Source organism: Sus scrofa, chromosome 15 (assembly GCF_000003025.6).
Source record: "Sus scrofa isolate TJ Tabasco breed Duroc chromosome 15, Sscrofa11.1, whole genome shotgun sequence".
Classification (NCBI taxonomy): domain Eukaryota; kingdom Metazoa; phylum Chordata; class Mammalia; order Artiodactyla; family Suidae; genus Sus; species Sus scrofa.
Window position 1 is genome coordinate 120,899,918 of NC_010457.5, and position 17,966 is coordinate 120,917,883.

Genomic DNA, 17,966 nt, shown 5'->3' on the forward strand with positions numbered 1-17,966 from the left:
TCCCATTCTCTGGGGGACTCCAAATCTTGCCTTCTTGCTCTCTCATCTCTCTTGGCAGCGGCCTTATCCCCCAAGTTCTTGTACTCCCTCCACTCCAGAAAGACCAGGAGCTTTCCTCTGGGCACCTGAAGTTTCTGCCACACGGGTTTGAGGTCCTCCATCTGTCCTCCCCACCCCAGGACATGCTTAGACTTTGATGGCCACTCTGAACAGTGGTGGTAAGGAGACTGGCCTTGCTGTGGAATGTTCCACACCACCTGTCCCTCAGCACCCCTGGGGCACACAGGGTGGAGGGGGGAGCAGGGGCTGTAGCTCGCTGCCAGCCCCTTGGCATCCTGATGAATGGAGCTGTCCTTCCTCCCCACGAGGCCTTTGATCTCCCCCCCCCCCACCCCCGTGGGGAGGGGGCCAGGGGCATCAAAGACATTTTTGTGGCATTAGAGAATCAGATAAAGGCCACCTCACCTGCAGCTGGTCCTCCCACCCCTTCTGGCCCGGCCAAGTTGGGGGATCAACATGAGCCAAGGACCCTCTGACCTCACGAGGCCCAGAGGCATAGAGTTCTGACCACATAGTCTCTGGAAGTGTGCAGCTTCCACTTGGTTGCTCGCTTGCAGGTGGGGGCAAGCGCTGGATCGCAGGCCCTAAAGAGGTTCCTCTTGCTCTCTCATCTCCCCTCCGCACCCCCTCCTCTGAACACAGGCCTGATGAGGCGGGGGCTGGGGAGCAGCGTGCAGGCCTAGCGTTTCCCTCCTGGGCTGGAGGAAAGACTGCGTGTGCGGGTGCGGCGCGCGCCGAAGCGGGGTCCGGTGAGAGTTGACCCCTCCAGAGTCTGCCCGTCGGGCCGTCGGGTTTGACACCCCTACTCGGAGCACCCTGAGCCCCCGACCGACTTCCACTCCCGGCCCCCGCTCCAGCATCCCACTCCGCACCGCCCCCCAACCCAAACTCCCTCATTCCTGGGAAGTTTTCTCTCTTTACAGTCAACAAACCTGTCAAACGTCTCCCTTCCAGCCCGTCCCCCATTCCTCAGCTCCTCTTCCTTCCCCCGCTTACCCTTCTCCACCCTACTTCCCCGCCCCTCCTTGCCCCCGACTCCCGGCGGCGGCGGCGGCGGCGGCGGCGGCGGGGGGCTCCCAGGCCTCGGGAGGCGAGGTGAGGGGGCGAAGCAGGCGGTCCCGCAGCCACGAGCGCGCTCGGGCCCCGCCCCGGGACCTCGCTCCCGCCCTCCGCAGAGCTCCGCGCCCGCCGCCCCGGGGCGCACGGCTCCCTCCCGAGAGTCCCGCCGCCTGACTGTCGCAACTGCCACCCCCACGGCCCCCCTGCCCCCTGCCCCCCGCCCCCGCCCCGGCCCCACTCCCCTCCCACCCCCGCCCCCGGCTCTGATTTCTTCTCCCGAGCGAGCTCGGCAGGAGACACAGGCGCTGGCTGCCCCGTCCGCTCTCCGCCTCCGCCGCGCCCTCCTCGCCCGGGATGGGCCCCCCCGCCGCCGCCGCCGCCGCCGCCGCCGCCGCCGCCGCGGCCGCCGCGGCTGGAGCCATCACCGCCCGGCCGCCGCAGCCGACGCCGCGCTGGCCCTGAAGCCCGGCCCGGCGCGCACCGGTTGTCCCCGCAGCCTCGCCCCCTGCCCGCACCCACCAGCCCTAGAGCTGTCACGATGCTGCCGCCCGCGCACTCCAGCCTGGGGCTGCTGCTGCTGCTCCTATGTCCGGCGCACGTCGGCGGACTGTGGTGGTGAGTGCTGCGTCTGGCTACCCTCGCGCAACTCCTGAAGCTTGCGGGTGGGGACCTCGGGACCGATAGTGGAGCCCGGAATCGCGCTCCTACTGCCTCCGGGCTCTACCTGCTCGCAGAGCCCAGCCGCGGGGCAGCTGGAGATGTGAGGGGGAGGTGCGTGTCGCTCCTGCCAGCCTCCGCCAGGGGCACTTCAGAACTGCCACTGAGGAGTTCCCGTCGTGGCGCAGTGGTTAGCGAATCCGACTAGGAACCATGAGGTTGCGGGTTCGGTCCCTGGCCTTGCTCAGGGGGTTAATGATCCGGCGTTGCCGTGAGCCATGAGCCGTGGTGTAGGTTGCAGACGCGGCTCGGATCCTGCGTTGCTGTGGCCCTGGCTGGCATAGGCTGGCAGCTACAGCTCCTATTAGACCCCTAGCCTGGGAACCTCCATATGCCGGGGGAGAGGCCCAAGAAATAGAAAAAAGACAAAAAAAAAAAAAAAAAAAAGAACTGCCACTGAGAGGTGCCTACCTCTCCTCCCCACCCCAACCACCCCCCTTCAGATACACTTTCAACTGTATTACCCCCTCCCTTGTCCCACACCCCACCCCAGGCTATGCACTCAATTCAGGTCACCAAGGAATTGGCGGGTCGGTAGAAAAGAGACATCGGGGAGACAAGGGCAGGATCTGTAGTCTGAGATTCGAAGATTGGAGAGTGTGAGGAGGGCTTCGGATTTAGGGGAAGGGGTCTGGATCTGTGGGAAAGAGAGGAACAAGGTGGGAAGCCACGGGCAGGGAGGGTCTAACGGCTGCCTCTTCCCAGTCCAATTTTGCCCACAAATGCACCAGCTTCTTCAGAGTGAGTGGTAGGGGCAGGAAAGGGAACGTAAAGGGGAAACTGAGTCAGAATCTTGGCTTTCTCTACCTCTTCCCTGAGCAAAGAGAAGGAAAAGCAGGGGAGGGACCCAAGCGCCTGGCCTTTCCAGATGTGGGGGTCATGGATGAAAAATATGCAGCTCGGAAGGTGCTGGGAACCCTGGAGGGTCCTGGTGGAAGGGAGGGAGGCCTGGCCAGCCAAGGGATGGGGACGTCTTCCCAGACCTGGCTGCTCGTTTTGGCCCTAGTTAGAGGGAAGCGAAAGTTTCGGGAATTTTGAGTCTTGCCGGGTGGACGGAGGCTGGCAAGGTGGGTGCCCGGCGGGGACAGCTGAGAAATCCGTCTCCCGCAGACTTTTTTTCCTTCTCGATCTCCAGGGCAGCAAAGACCCGCCCGGAATAGGTCAATGTTTAGAGAGGAGGGACTTGGACAGTACCGCTGGGGCATCAGCCAATCCTAAGAAGCCAAGGTCGTCTATATTTGCATATAGCCACGTCATTGGCTAGATTCTCTGCCTTCCACTCCTCCCCCACCCCGGGATTTGGAAGAAGGGGTGGGGCAGGCAGATCCCTCTCTTCTAGGGAGATAGCTGGATGCCCACACAGGGAGCTGTTGGCCACGATCCCTCTCCCATGATGCAGGAGAAACGTCCCTCAGGGTGTCAGTGAGGGGGCAAATCGAGGACGACCTAGGTCCTGTCTAGGGAACGTGCAATTCTTCTATCCTGACTTAGCATAAGGCAGTAGCAGTTTTGAAATAGACGGACCTGAGATCTAATCTCGCTCATTTGTTAAGCCGATGACCTTGGGCAAGTCATTTCTCCTCGGCTTCCCAGTGTCTCAACTGTAAAACAGCGAAGGAGTTCTCCGACGTGGTAGGCTTGATAGGAGGATTAAGTGGGATAACCTACAACATAATCTGACATAGGAGGTGTCCCTCAATGTAAGTCCCCTTCTCCCCACCCCAGAGTCCCATGAGTGAAAAGAAGGATTAATTTAAATTAAAATCTGAAATCCTCAGCAAAATTGTGTAAAGGGATCTCTAGCTCTAGTTCCCCATGCACACCTTTCCTACCTTCGCCCTTTCTCAGACCATGGGGACAGGGGTGTCTCTCCCTGATGGCTGTTGCCTTCCCATCCCCCCAACTCCATTTGTCCCAATTGTCTTCATCCTTCCAGTTAAAATATCACTTCCTCCATGAAGCCAGTCCCTCTGTCTTCGCTCCCTTGCCTTCTCTGTGCTCCCACTGCACTCCATGCATTAGGCAACTATGCCAGTTATGCATGTTACTGACAACCATCTCCTCTTGGGTCTCTTTTCCCTCCTCCTGGAAGCCTGAGCCTTTGTCCTTAGGACCTGGGAGACTAAAGGTACTGGGGACAGTTTTATGGAGTGCTGCTGAATTGGTTGATTCACCTTTCTGGGGTTTGTGTCCATGGGGGTTCCTTTGTTCGGAAGGGGCTGCCAGGTGGGAGCCCTGCCAGAGGGAGAGAGACCTGGCCCCTTGAAGACTGACCCTGAAGCTGGAAAGCAGGGAGCGGGGGAGGAGGTGAAGAGGGCAGGTGTGGGAGAACACAGAGGCCTTCATGGCCACAGCTGCAGGGTGAGCCCCGGTGAAGAGTGAGGGGCTGGGATGATAAGGAGTCTGGTGACTGCCTCACTCAGATGCTTCTGAAAGGCTCTTGTCACTTCTTGCCCCCACCCCGAGGTTTCACCTTAAGTAAGAGCTTCTTTAGGCCAGGAGCTTCCAGGCTGTTCCCTGATGTCCAGGACTGGCTTGCCGGACTTCCCTGCTTCTCGGAGAACACTGGCCAGACTAGAGCTCCAGCAGTGAACAGGAAAGCAGCTGGACCCTCGGCAGCCCAGTGCAGTCCATGTTGACATTCTAGCAGCAGCCAGGCTGGGAGCAGACAGGACCCTAGGGACTGAGGGACTGGACTGCCTTGGTTAGGAAAGGAGCATTCTGGAGGGTCCCAGACCCTGGAATAGGCTCAGAGACCTGACTCCACTTTCTAAAGAAGTTTTCCTTCCACCTTCTCCCCCGCCCCTTCTTCTCTGATGCAACGCATGCTTTCTAAACTCTGCCTCCGGCCTCTGTCTTTCTTTCTCTCCCATCTGTAACCATATCTTTGTGAATCGCAGAATCCCAGATTCCAGGACATTGGCCAGGCTCTCTTGAGGTCATCTTGTCCAGCTTACTGCCTCCAGGCCATCCAGTCTATGTCCTGGCCCTGACAGATCCTGTCCTGGTCACCAGCTCCCACCCCTTCCACTCTACTCCCTGCCTCCGCCCCCACCCTCCCCCAGGAAGTTCTTCTCAACGTCGGACCCATCTTTATTTATACCTTCAATCAGTGGATGGAGAAAAGAGCTCCCTCTCATAGAACAGCCACATCAATTTCCTCCTCCCTTCCTCTTTCCTCTTTCTGTTTTATATTTTCTATGAAAGAAACGAACCCTCTCCTTGTTCCACTAGGAAAACACCATGAAGTCTCCCTCCCTTCCCCCACCTCATCTTGCCTGGGGTTGGGGGAGAAGGGCCCTTCCCTATGCAACCAGGAACCAGACGCCCGGGACAGCCTCATCTCTGGCCCCAGAGGGAGGTAGGGAAAGGACCCAGGCTTCTTCCCAACATTTAGGTCTTCCAGCTGTGACCCCCACCCCAGGCTGGGCCGGACCGCCTTTCCCGTTCTTGTCTTTATCTGGGGCCCCTGACCCTTGGTGGGCAGTCCTGTTGCTGGCTCCTACCGGGTTCAGGATGGGGTGGGGATGGGGGTGGGGTAGCAATCCATTCCCCCCCCCCCCCCCCGCTGCCATCACCACCAGGCCTCCCTCCTTGGCAGCTTCCCCTGCAGGGAGACAATGGGGCTGTGAGCAGAAAAGGGCAGGGGCAAAAGGAGGCTGGCTCAATCCAGGCCAGAGCATGCCCTGAGCCCACCAGAGTTCTGGCACTGTGACATTTCCTGGGGGGTGCAGCCCCCTTCTGTCCGGTTCTCATCGGAAGCCAGGAATTGGTGGGGGGAGGTCAGTGGGAGCCTTGATCACCAGGGCCCAGCGAGGGGGATTCCAGAATGTGTACTTTGATGGAGAAATGCAGCTGTGGAGGGGATGAGGCGAGGGTGGGGCGGGTAGCCAGGCCGCGGTCAGGCTGGCAGGAGGGCACCCAGCCAGCCAGAGCAGGAGGCGCTGGGGAACACAGAAGCCTGTCCCCAGGCACTGGGGAGAGCGCCCTCTAGCCTGCGCCCTCCTTCCTGCCAGGGGCGGGGTGGGGTGAGACCTGGGTGCTTCCCCAGGGCCCCCGGAGGAGGTGCTCAGGGAGGGAAAGGCACTGGGAGGTTCTTCACCTGCTTTCTTCCTGGCCTCTTTCGCTGATTCCTCCAGCTCTGAGTCCTCTGTTTAATCCAGAAATTAGATGTAGAAAGGACTTAGGCATCATCTGGCCCCATGGTCTCACTTCCACGGAGAAGTCTAGCAAAATTCAGCGACAGGAAGTGACTTGCCCAAGGCCACCCAGAATACAAGTAGCTGAGGGTTGGGACAGGGTGTCCACCTCCTGCTGAGTACCTCATCCCTGTGTGCAGTAGGGATAGGGGCTCAGGAGAAGGGTACCAGACCTTCCACAAGCCCCTCTGTGCCCCTGGCCCTACCCTCACCCATGGCAGTGCAGAAGGCACATGACAGATTCTCCCAAGGACATCAAGGAATGGTCACTGTGTCCGTGGCTTTGCCTCCCAGAGCCCTGGCCAATAGGAAGCCCTCTCGGGTGGTGAAGTCATTCAGGGCACGGAGGGCCCCTGCCTCTGAGAGCAAGGAGAAGGGGAGCCCTATGAGGAGGTGGGAAGGGCAGGATCCAGGACTGGGCAGAGAGAACCGAACTGGGCTGGGGTGCTGGGGGGGAGCAGTGGAATGGGGTGGCTGGTGGGCGGTGGGGAGGCAGGGGTTAATGGAGCTGGGGCATCACCGGCTTTGATGTGGTGGTTGGGGTGGGGGTAGGGACTGGGGGAGGGGGAGCAGTAATTACGGAGTTAGACAGAGCAGGACAGGACAGGCGGGCGGGCACAGGCCCGGGCCCAGCCGCCTCAGCAGCCGTCAGGCAACATTTTTCTGCCCCTTCTCCACCTCCCACCTCCCCCACCCCTGTGCAGCCCCCACCCACAGCCCCAGGGCTCAGGGCTCCCTCTGCTGGCTCTTGGGAAGGGGGTCAGACTAAGGACCCTAGAGGGGGAGTGTGGGGAAGTAGTGGGGGGCCAGCTATGAGACCCTTCAGAGGAACAGGCACCAAAAGGGTCTGTCATCCTCTTGGCCTCAAAAATCGACCCAGAAGCACTCAAGGGGCGGGGGGGAGGGGTCCTGGAGGGTGCTCTGGGTCCCAGGGCTGCGCTGACTGGGGAGGAGGAAAAACTGGGATCCAAGCTAAGTGAAGCTAAATGCAGAGAGTTGGAGAAAAGCGTGTTCTCAGAAATTCGCAAGTGCTGCCTGCACTCCTACGGGTTGCTGTGCACCGAGAGATGAGGAAGATACAAAACACTTGTGGGAGTTCCCATTGTGGCTCAGTGGGTTAAGGGCTGGACATAGTCTCCCATGAGGATGTGAGTTCCATCCCTGGCCTCGCTCAGGGGGTTAAAGATCCGGCATTGCTGTGGCAGCTGCAGCTCTGATTCCACCCCCAGCCTGGGAACTTCCAAATGCCACAGGTGTGGCCCTAAAAAAGCAAAAAAACACAACACACACACACAAGAAAACATTTGTGGACACCGGCTATCTGGACAGAGTCTCTTCATGTGTAACCTGGGAAGCAGGCAGGTAGTATTCTTTATTTCCATCTCATAGTTAAGGAGACAGAGACTCAGAAGGTGAAGCTTCTTCATTCATCCAACAAATGCTAAGTGCCAGCTTGACATGTGAGGGACTTGCTAACCCACAGAACGAGCAGAGAACAGCAGAGCCCAGATCCAAAGCCGAGTCCGATGGATCCTCACGGCCTCGAGCGTGCTTTGCTAATGACATTATGCTTCTTGCTGAGATCTTTGTCTTTGATGAGTTTACATCTTAATGGAGAGAGAAGCCAAGAAAATATGACAAACTAATCACACCGCTGGCACCATACCAACTCCCCCCCCCCAGTGAGTGACACAGGGGTGGGGGAGGTCAGGGAAGCCTGGGGCCCAGGGGAGGGGCTCCTTAGGGTGAGTGGGGTCTGAGGTGAGCTCAGAGAGATGCTGGGTGAGAGTTTGATGACTTAGGAGTGGGGAGGAGGTCGCTTTGGGTCCAGAAATTTGGCGGCGTAATCGGAGATGGAGGCAGAGTCAGTCAACCCTGTTCAGGGGAAGGGCTGGGTGGAGGATGGCGCATGAGGCCACCTGCGGTAGCAGAAGACTTCAGGTGGCCGTTTCCTCCAGTCCCTTTGGTTTTTAAAATAGTCACCTAAATTTCTTGCAAAGGGGGGATTCCTCTGCTGAGTGGCCAGGGTCAGCCACCCCCCCTTCTCCGCATGCTCCCCTGTATAATGGAGGTGAGATGGGTGATTCTCTTTGGCCCTCTGAATCCAGAGGTGGAAAGGCAAGTTAGACCAGAAACCTCTGAGGCTTAGATCTACAGACGATGCCAGTAGGAACTGGCTGGCCCCTGCTGCCACCTCACGAGGCTATTTATTCTAACAACCAAGGGCCCTGGGAGGGAGAGCTTGGCACAGGCTAAGGCAGATAGAATGGCCAGCCCCAGGCTTGTCCCTTCTTGTCAACACACGGATTTCTTTTAGGGCCAGCTTCGTTTTTTTTCTCCCCCTATGCCCAGTCAGTTAGCAGTATTATGTATCCAGATTTCACATATTATATATTTCCTATCACCACTGAGCTCCAGCACACACCCACCCCCACCGCAACCACACAGACTTTTTTTTTTTTTTGTCTTTTTTGTCTTTTTTGTTGTTGTTGTTGTTGCTATTTCTTAGGCCGCTCCCGCGGCATATGGAGGTTCCCAGGCTAGGGGTCGAATCGGAGCTGTAGCCACTGGCCTACGCCAGAGCCACAGCAATGCGGGATCCGAGCCGCGTCTGCAACCTACACCACAGCTCACGGCGACGCCGGATCGTTAACCCACTGAGCAAGGGCAGGGATCGAACCCGCAACCTCATGGTTCCTAGTCGGATTCGTTAACCACTGCGCCACGACGGGAACTCCCACACAGACATTTTTGAATGGGTCCATCTTCTCTGGGCTGATCTCAGGCCCATGGTAGCTCAGAGGCCCTGGAAGAATCAGAAGGGATGGAAAGGGAGATGAGGGAGTTATTTCTTTCCTTTTTTTTTTTTTTTTTTTTTTTTTTGTCTTTTTGCCATTTCTAGGGCCACTCCCACGGCATATGGAGGTTCCCAGGCTCGGGGTCGAATTGGAACTGTAGCCACCGGCCTACGCCACAGCCACAGCCACAGCAACATGGGATCCAAGCTGCGTCTGTGACCTATACCACAGCTCACAGCAATGCCGGATCTTTAACCCACTGAGCAGGCCAGAGATCGAACCCGCAACTTCATGGTTCCTAGTTGGATTCGTTAACAACTGAGCCACGATAGGAACTCCATATTATTTCTTTCTTTCCTTCTTTCTTTTCAAACATTTTCTTGTGAAGGGAGTTCCCACTGTGGTACAGCACAAATGAATCTGACTAGTATCCATGAGGATGTGGTTTTGATCCCTGGCTTCACTCAGTGGGTTGGGGAATCCAGCATTGCCATGAGCTGTGGTGCAGTTCCCAGACATGGCTCAGATCTGGTGTGGCTGTGGCTGTGGCCTAGGCCGGGGGCTGCAGCTCTGATTCGACCCCTAGCCTGGGAACCTCCATATGCTGCCTGTGCGGTCCTAAGATAAAGCAAAAAATAAAAAATAAAAAAAATAAAAATATTCTTGTTAGGGCCACACCTGTGGCATATGGAAGTTCCCAGGCTAGGGGCCGAACTATAGCTGCAGCTGCCAGATCTATGTCACAGCCACACCAGCGCCAGATTCTTAGCCCGCTGAGCGAGGCCAGGGATCGAACCCGCATCCTCATGGACACTAAATGGGTTCTTAACCCATTGAGCCATAATGGGAACTCTGGGAGTTATTTCTTGATATGGTTAAAAATGGCATTAAAGATGGAGAGGATATTTGAGCCTCTCTTGCCAACTCCTCACTTTTCCGAAGCCCAGGGAGGGACCCAACTTGCCCAGAGTGGCTCAGCTCACCCTGAGTTGACAGAGAGCCGGGTGGAAAAATGAGGCCTGGTGTTTTGCCCATGACCCCCCTGCCACTCTCATTTTGGAGTTTCCTTTCCTGTGACTTGAAGATGGGAGTGAGGACTGGAGGGCAGGGAGCAAGCTGGTCCCTCGGGATTCTAGCGGCTACTACTGCCCATCCCGCCTCCTGACCGGCTTGTAAACAAGTTAGTTCCCAGGCAGCCAGCCAGCCTGGGGAGCCAGACCCGGACCAGAAACTGACTCTGGGGCAGCCCCTCGGCCCTGCGAAGGGCCAGCCCCACCTCCTGGAGGCCCTGCCCTCTGTGTTCCTCCTGAATCCTCTCCTATCTCAAGCTTCTGGGAAAAAGACAAGGTCAAGAGGTTTTTCCCTTTCTTGCCTGCATACCCCCCACCCTCTCCCACTTTCCTAGGGCAGGAGGAGGGAGAGGAGAGGAGGGGGCGAGTAACCTTGGGAAGATAAGGCCAGTCAGCCTTGGGAAAGTAGGGAGTTAGCAAAGGGCAGGACTGGGGAGGGGAGAGTGGGGGTGGGGTGGAGAAGATGGGTTTGCAGGGCCCCAGGCTCCCAGGTGGAGTCCTGGACAGGCAGGTGACAAAAGAGGAGCTGGACAGCTCTGGGGAGGCCTGCTTCCCTGCTTCTGAATCCAGTTGGGGAAAAAGAAAACATTTCAGGAAGTTAATTAGGAGTCATGAAACCGCATGTGGACAGGGGGCTGGGCACAAGTGAGAACCTTCTTCTTAGATGGCTCATTCAGTCAGTTATTCATTCAAAAACACGCATTAAATGGTATTCATTGTAGTATTAGTCATCATTCATAATAGGCAAATTCTCACAATAAAAAATGGAAGGAAATACAAATTAAGCGGCTAAAACTCTGCCATGGGAGATAAAAAAAATGACAGCCCCAACGCTCAAGGCGCTCATTCCGACCCTGTACCAGGATGGTGGAAGCTGCCCCCAACCCTTTGCGTAATGCAGTGGATGTGTGGATGGGAGATGGGTGGATGGGTAGGTAGATGGATAGATGGATAGATAGACAGACAGACAGACAGATAGGGATTGATCAACTTTTTTGGAGTTTTTTTGTTTGTTCATTTTTTGTCTTTTTAGGCATTTGGAGGTTCCCAGGCTGGAGGTCCTATCAGAGCTATAGCTGCCGGCCTGCGCCAGAGCCACAGCAACGCCAGATCCAAGCCGCGTCTTCGACCTACACCACAGCTCAAGGCAGCGCTGGATCTTTAACCCACTGAGCAAGGCCAGGGATTGAACCCACAACCTCATGGTTCCTAGTCGGAGTCCTGAGCCAGGGCAGGAACTCCCTGGTCAACTTTTGAAAATCACTGGGCCGCTGGCAGCCAGCTTGGGTTGTCCTACACTTGGCCCACTGCACCCCTGCCCCATCTATCACTTCTTTAGAGTTGGAAAAGGGTGGGGCTGGACCTTCCCAGGCGCCGTTTGGAATGCAGTGCGGGCAGGTACTGAGCATAAAGGAAGGAAAGTCTGGACTCTAAGTTTCTCCACCGAGGAGAAAACCTTGGCTCCTGGACTGCTTGGGTTGGAATTGATGACAATGACCTGGTAGGGTGTGTGTGTGTGTGTGTGTGTGTGTGTGTGTGTGTGTGTGTGTGTGTGTGTTAGGAGACTTTAAGGGACCAAGCTTACACATCATCCTGCAATCATGTCTCCAAGCACCACACTCCTCAGTGCTGAGACGTTCTGCCTTAAGCCCTAAATTCCTCTTGCTGCTATTTCAGCCCATTTCATCTCATTGTTGTGGGGCCAGAACGTGCCTGGACAGCCTGTACTTGTGGAGCAAATGGGGACAGTGGGTGGACGTGCACTACAGCTAAGCCGAAAAGGAGGCCACCTTGACCTTTGACACCTCTCTACCAACATTTTCCTCCACGTTTTCTGTCTCCTGGGGCCACTTCACCCCACCCAAAATCTTTTTCTGCCTTCTGCTAAAGGATTTTTGAGTGGTTTCAAACTACCCTCAACCCCTCATTCCTACAGGACAGGGATCTCAGCTCAGTGCTTAAATAAGAGCCATCCAATTAGGAGTTCCCTGGTGACTCAGCAGGTTAAGGATCTGGCATTGTCACTGCTGTGGCTCTGGTCACTATGTGGAGCATCTTCAGGCCTGGAAACTTCCACGTGCCACCAGTGCAGTCAAAAAAAAAAAAAATATATATATATATAGGAGTTCCTGTCGTGGCGCAGTGGTTAACGAGTCCGACTAGGAACCATGAGGTTGTGGGTTCAATCCCTGCCTTTGCTCAGTGGGTTAACGATCCGGCGTTGTCGTGAGCTGTGGTGTAGGTTGCAGACGCGGCTCGGATCCCGCGTTGCTGTGGCTCTGGCGTAGGCTGGTGGCTACAGCTCCGATTAGACCCCTAGCCTGGGAACCTCCATATGCTGTGGAGCGGCCCAAGAAATGGCAAAAGGACAAAAAAAAAAAAAAAATATATATATATATATATATCCAATTAAAGTAGTTCCACCCAGTTGTGAATACCTAGCTGACTTTAACATTCAGGGATCTGGTATATGGCGACCAAATGGCAGCACTTTCCAGAGATCCCAGCGTGGTGCAGCAGAAATGAATCCAACTAGGAACCATCAAGTTTCGAGTTCAATCCCTGGCCTCAATCAGTGGGTGTAGGATCCAGTGTTGCTGTGATTTGTGGTGTAGGACACAGATGTGGCTCTGATCTGATGTTGCTGTGGCTGTGGCATAGGCTGGCAGCTGTAGCTCCAATTCATTCCACCCCTAGCCTGGGAACCTCCGTATGCCATGGGTGTGGCCCTAAAAAGCAAAAAAAGCAAAAAAAAAAAAAAAAAAAAAAAAAAAGGCAGCACCTTCCTCGGGTGTACAAAGCCTGAGAATGGAGGGATTTCTGAAAGTGTGTGGAATTTCCCATGAGGTCTTTACCCCCCCAAGCCAAACAGCACCCCCTTCCCCAATCAGTGATGTTGCTCCAGTGCACAAGGCCATCCTACTGAAGTAAGTTGACAGACCCTGGAGCAGAAGGATGAGTGTCACCTGTTTTACAACAGTGCCTCTGAGACTCACTCCCTACTTCCCTCCTCCTGCTCTCCAGTTCAGGGAAACAGAGGAGATCAGGGTGGGCGGGCCTACTTTATTTTTTTTTTAATTTTTATTTATTTATTTATATTGTCTTTTTTTTTTTTTTTTTTTTTTTGCCTTTTTGCCTTTTCTAGGGCTGCTCCCGTGGCATATGGAGGTTCCCAGGCTAGGGGTCTAATCGGAGCTGTAGCTGCCGGCCTACACCACAGCCACAGCAACGTGTGATCCGAGCTGCGTCTATAACCTACACCACAGCTCACAGCAACGCTGCATCCTTAACCCACTGAGCAAGGCCAGGGATTGAACCTGCAACCTCATGGTTCCTAGTCGGATTCGCTAACCACTGAGCCACGACAGGAACTCCTATATTGTCTTTTTGCTGTTTACTCCCATGGCATATGGAGGTTCCCAGGCTAGGGGTCTCATCGGAGCTGTAGCCACCGGCCTATGCCAGAGCCACAGCAAAGAGGAATCCAAGCTGAGTCTGCAACCTACCCCACAGCTCATGGCAACGCTGCATCCTTAACCCACTGAGCAAGGCCAGGGATCAAACCCGCAACCTCATGGTTCCTAGTTGGATTCGTTAACCACTGCGCCATGACGGGAACTCTCAGGAGGGCCTACTCTAGAGATCAAAGCCAAACCTTCCCATTTTACAGAAGGAGAAACTCGGGCTAGAGAGAGGGTATGACTTTCCTCAGAGGCTCCATTCCCTAGCCTTTTTTTTTTTTTTTTAACTTTATTTTTTTCTTTTTAGGGCCACAGCCACAGCATATGGAAGTTCCCAGGCTAGGGGTGGAATCAGAGCTGCAGCTGCTGGCCTACACCACAGCTACAGCAACACGGGATTCGAGCCGCATCTGCAATCTTCATCACGACTTGCGGGAATGCCAGATCCTTAATCCACTGAGCAAGGCCAGGGATTGAACCTGCATCCTCATGGATACAAGTTGGGTTCGTTAACCACTGAGCCACAGCGGGAACTCCAGCCTGTTGAATTTTAACCTTGGTCTACCTGGTGCCAGCTGCCTTCACCTTGAGTCAAATTCCTTGAAGGATTTATGAACGGCCATGTGCACAGAAGGCTAATACTAAATCCTTGATAGCAATTTCAGTCTCGAATCTAGTCTAGGACACATACATGGAACAGTAAGAGAACCATATGGGACAATCTCAGTCTCTTTTGGGGGATGCTGGTTGGGGAAGAGGCATGTCACAGCTCCTGGCTGTGGGCTGGGCAGAGCTGGTCTTCCTTCCTCCAGGCCCTTTTAGTTACACCCCTGATCTGCTGTTCTTTGCTTTCCAGGGCGGTGGGCAGCCCCTTGGTCATGGACCCTACCAGCATCTGCAGGAAGGCACGGCGGCTGGCAGGGCGGCAGGCTGAGTTGTGCCAGGCAGAGCCAGAGGTGGTGGCTGAGCTAGCCCGGGGCGCTCGGCTGGGGGTTCGAGAATGCCAGTTTCAATTCCGTTTCCGCCGCTGGAACTGCTCCAGCCACAGCAAGGCCTTTGGGCGCATCCTGCAGCAGGGTCAGTGTGGGGAGGGGACCAGGAGGGGGCTGCTTTCCCCTGGCTGGGGGATCAGAAGAGAGGGTAGGGGTTGGGGGAAGCTGCCTGAGCCCCACTTCTCCATTGGGTCGAAGGGCACCTTGCCTTGATCCTGTCTCCCAGCCCCACACTGCAGTCCCCCAAGACCCAGCTTTGGTCCTACTGTCTGACTGCCCTTCCCTGCCTCCACAGACATCCGGGAGACAGCCTTCGTGTTTGCTATAACCGCTGCGGGCGCCAGCCACGCGGTCACGCAGGCCTGCTCCATGGGTGAACTGCTGCAGTGCGGCTGCCAGGCGCCCCGTGGCCGGGCCCCGCCCCGCCCCCCGGGCCTGCCAGGCACCCCTGGGCCCCCAGGCTCCACGAGCTCGCCCGATGGCAGCGCCGCCTGGGAGTGGGGAGGCTGTGGCGACGATGTGGACTTCGGGGATGAGAAGTCGAGGCTCTTTATGGACGCGCAGCACAAGCGGGGACGTGGTGACATCCGTGCGTTGGTGCAACTTCACAACAACGAGGCAGGCAGGCTGGTGAGTCTGGGCAGGGATGTAGAGGTGTAGGTGTGTGTGTGTGTGTGTGTGTGTGTGTGCAAATGTGTGGGTGGTTGGGCTTGAAAGGATGTGGGAGAGTGTGGTATATGCACAGGAGCGAGTTTGTGGAAGGGTGTGGGGAGGTGAAGGTGTGAGTGAGGGTGTGTGTGTAGGAGTTTGTTCCTGTGTGGGCGGAGCCAGCAGGGGGGCGGAGCCTCGGGAAGATTGGCTAGGGGTGCGATTGGGCATGTGGAAGGTTGAGTGGCCAGCCTAGAAGAGGGAGTCACTTGGGGAGCCTGGGAGGGCCCAGTGCACAGAGTAGGGAGGGGACCAGGGAAGAGGACTCAGGGCCTTTAGGGACTTCAGAGAGGGAGGACATACCTCTGAGACAGAACAGGTGGGGCAAAGCTTGGGCTGGGTAGAGAGCAGGCTGCCAGGGCTGGGGCAGAGGAGGGAGACAAAGCTGGGGAAGAGAAGCGGGGTAAAGGTATGGGGTCTGCAAAGGGGAGCCCGGAGAAATAAGGGAGGCTGGAAAGGGATGAGAACAGGCCCAAGGGGCAATGGGCTTAGGAAGGAGTGAAGGACAAGGAGTAGATCCTGGTGGTAAGAGCCATCGGACAGAGGCCAGGAAATCTGTGACCGAAACTGGGCACTTGTCAGCTGGCTGCTGGGCAACCCCAGGCCAGTCCCTGCCTCTCCCCTTCCCTGTGTGATGAGGAGGCCCCAGGATCTCCCGTTTATGGACAAGAAGTAGTCTGGGTCAGGTGTTTCCAGGAAGGGGTGGGGAGGGGGGAGAGAAGGGACGGCAGGAATGGGGTGGGGACATAGATCTGTCCCCAGCAGATCAGGTTGGCCCCTGCACTCTGAGCTTTGGAAATGAGCTTCTTGGAGCGTCTGACCCCATAAATCTCTGGTGGGGCTGGGAGTCTTAGACCCCACTTCCCCCCACTTCAGACATAAATAGCAAATAATGAGCAGGACTCTTGGGTTCCAGTTCTTCATAGGGCATTCACAAAGGGCTCGCTGGCACCCTCTGTCCTCTCCTGTGCTCTCCTGCACCAGCTCTGGGGTGTGATAGGGACACCCCTCCATATCCTATGTCTTCTAGGGCTCTGGCCTGAGGCATTGGGTAGGGGGTGGCTGATACCGGAGAGGAATGTCCAGACAGGCCCACATACCTGTTGGAGAGGGTTGGGGAGGGGTGGTGGAGACAGAGCCCAGGCAGCCTGCTCTGCCTGGGGCCCTGAGGAGCAGGAATGAGGGGCCCGACTTGGCAGGAGGAATAGGGTGCGACAGCTGCCACCTCCCCCCTCCCTCCAGGGAGACTCTTGCCCAGTGCTGTCCATTCTGCTTTCTCCCCCATTCTCTGGCTTGGATCCTGGAATCTGGCTGCAAAGTGTCCCCTGACTCCTCACTTCTCCTCCCCCATTGTTTTTCCTCCTCCTCTCTGGACTGTTGGTCCCTTGATTTCCTCCTCTCCACTTTGCGATCTCTGGGTTTTTGTGTCATTTTGGGGCTGCTCTTTCCTTTCTTCCACCCACTACCCTCCCCATCTTATTTTCTGTCGGTCCTCTGGGCCTTTCCCGATGTCTCCATTCGTATGCTCCTCTGCTCCTCGCAGGCTGTGCGGAGCCACACGAGGACCGAATGCAAGTGCCACGGGTTGTCGGGCTCCTGCGCGCTGCGCACCTGCTGGCAGAAGCTACCCCCGTTCCGCGAGGTGGGCGCGCGGCTGCTCGAGCGCTTCCACGGCGCCTCGCGTGTCATGGGCACCAACGACGGCAAAGCTCTCCTGCCCGCCGTCCGCACGCTCAAGCCGCCGGGCCGCGCTGACCTCCTCTACGCAGCCGACTCGCCCGACTTCTGTGCCCCCAACCGGCGCACCGGTTCACCGGGCACGCGCGGCCGCGCCTGCAACAGCAGTGCCCCCGACCTTAGCGGCTGCGACCTGCTGTGTTGCGGCCGTGGGCACCGCCAGGAGAGCGTGCAGCTCGAGGAGAACTGCCTGTGCCGCTTCCACTGGTGCTGTGTGGTGCAGTGCCACCGCTGCCGCGTGCGCAAGGAACTCAGCCTCTGCCTCTGACCCGCCACCGGCCTCCCCAAACTGCGCGCGGAGCCGCCTCTCGGCACCTGCCGGACCTCCGAGCTCCAGCAGGGGGCGTTGCTTGGCCCGCTTTCCCCCCGGAGAAAGTCCGTCTCCCAGGCCTCCTGGAAACTGAGGGGGAAGGCGGGGTGCTTGGACTTAACGCCCGCTCAGGAAGGCCCAGGGCCTCGGGGGGGCTCCGAGAGGCGCTCTGAGGGCCTCTGGGGAAGACTCTACAGACCTTTTCTCTCCTTGGCTCCCAGATGGAAACCAAAGAGCCAGTTTCTGGGCCTCTGGAAGCAGGGCTCCCCAGAACTGCTGGCTATGGGGTGGGTGGGTGAGTTTAGTATCAATAAAGATATTTAAACCAGTAGGACTGGGCGCACAGTTTGGGAGGCGGGCCGGTTTCCTGCAGGCTGCCACTGGGACATGCTCTGGAAGGAGTGTGTCAAGGGAAATGGGTTGTTTTGTTTTGTTTTGTCTTTTTGCCATTTCTTGGGCTGCTCCAGCGGTATAGGGAGGTTCCCAGGCTAGGGGTCTCATCAGAGCCATAGCCGCTGGCCTACACCACAGCCACAGCAACGTGGGATCCCAGCTGCGTCTACAACCTACACCACAGCTCATGGCAACGCAGATCCTTAACCCACTGAGCAAGGCCAGGGATGAACCCGCAACCTCATGGTTCCTAGTTGGATTCGTTAACCACTGCACCATGACAGGAACTCCGGGAAATGGGTTTTTTGGTTTGTTTGTCTTTTTGCCTTTTCTAGGGCTGCACCTTCGTCATATGGAGGTTCCCAGGCTAGGGGTCAAATTGGAGCTGTAGCCACCGGCCTATGCCAGAGCCACAGCAACGCCAGATCCAAGCCACATCTGTGGCCTACACCACAGCTCATG

At 56.7% G+C, this 17,966-nt stretch overlaps 1 protein-coding gene across 1 annotated transcript; it reads left to right on the forward strand.

The window, feature by feature from the left end:
• On the forward strand, window positions 1,554-17,442 carry WNT6 (Wnt family member 6). Its single transcript, XM_021075516.1, has 4 exons — window positions 1,554-1,734; window positions 14,221-14,441; window positions 14,652-14,986; window positions 16,608-17,442. Exons 1-4 carry the CDS (start codon window positions 1,658-1,660, stop codon window positions 17,067-17,069), a joined length of 1,095 nt encoding a protein of 364 aa, XP_020931175.1. The 5' UTR covers window positions 1,554-1,657; the 3' UTR covers window positions 17,070-17,442.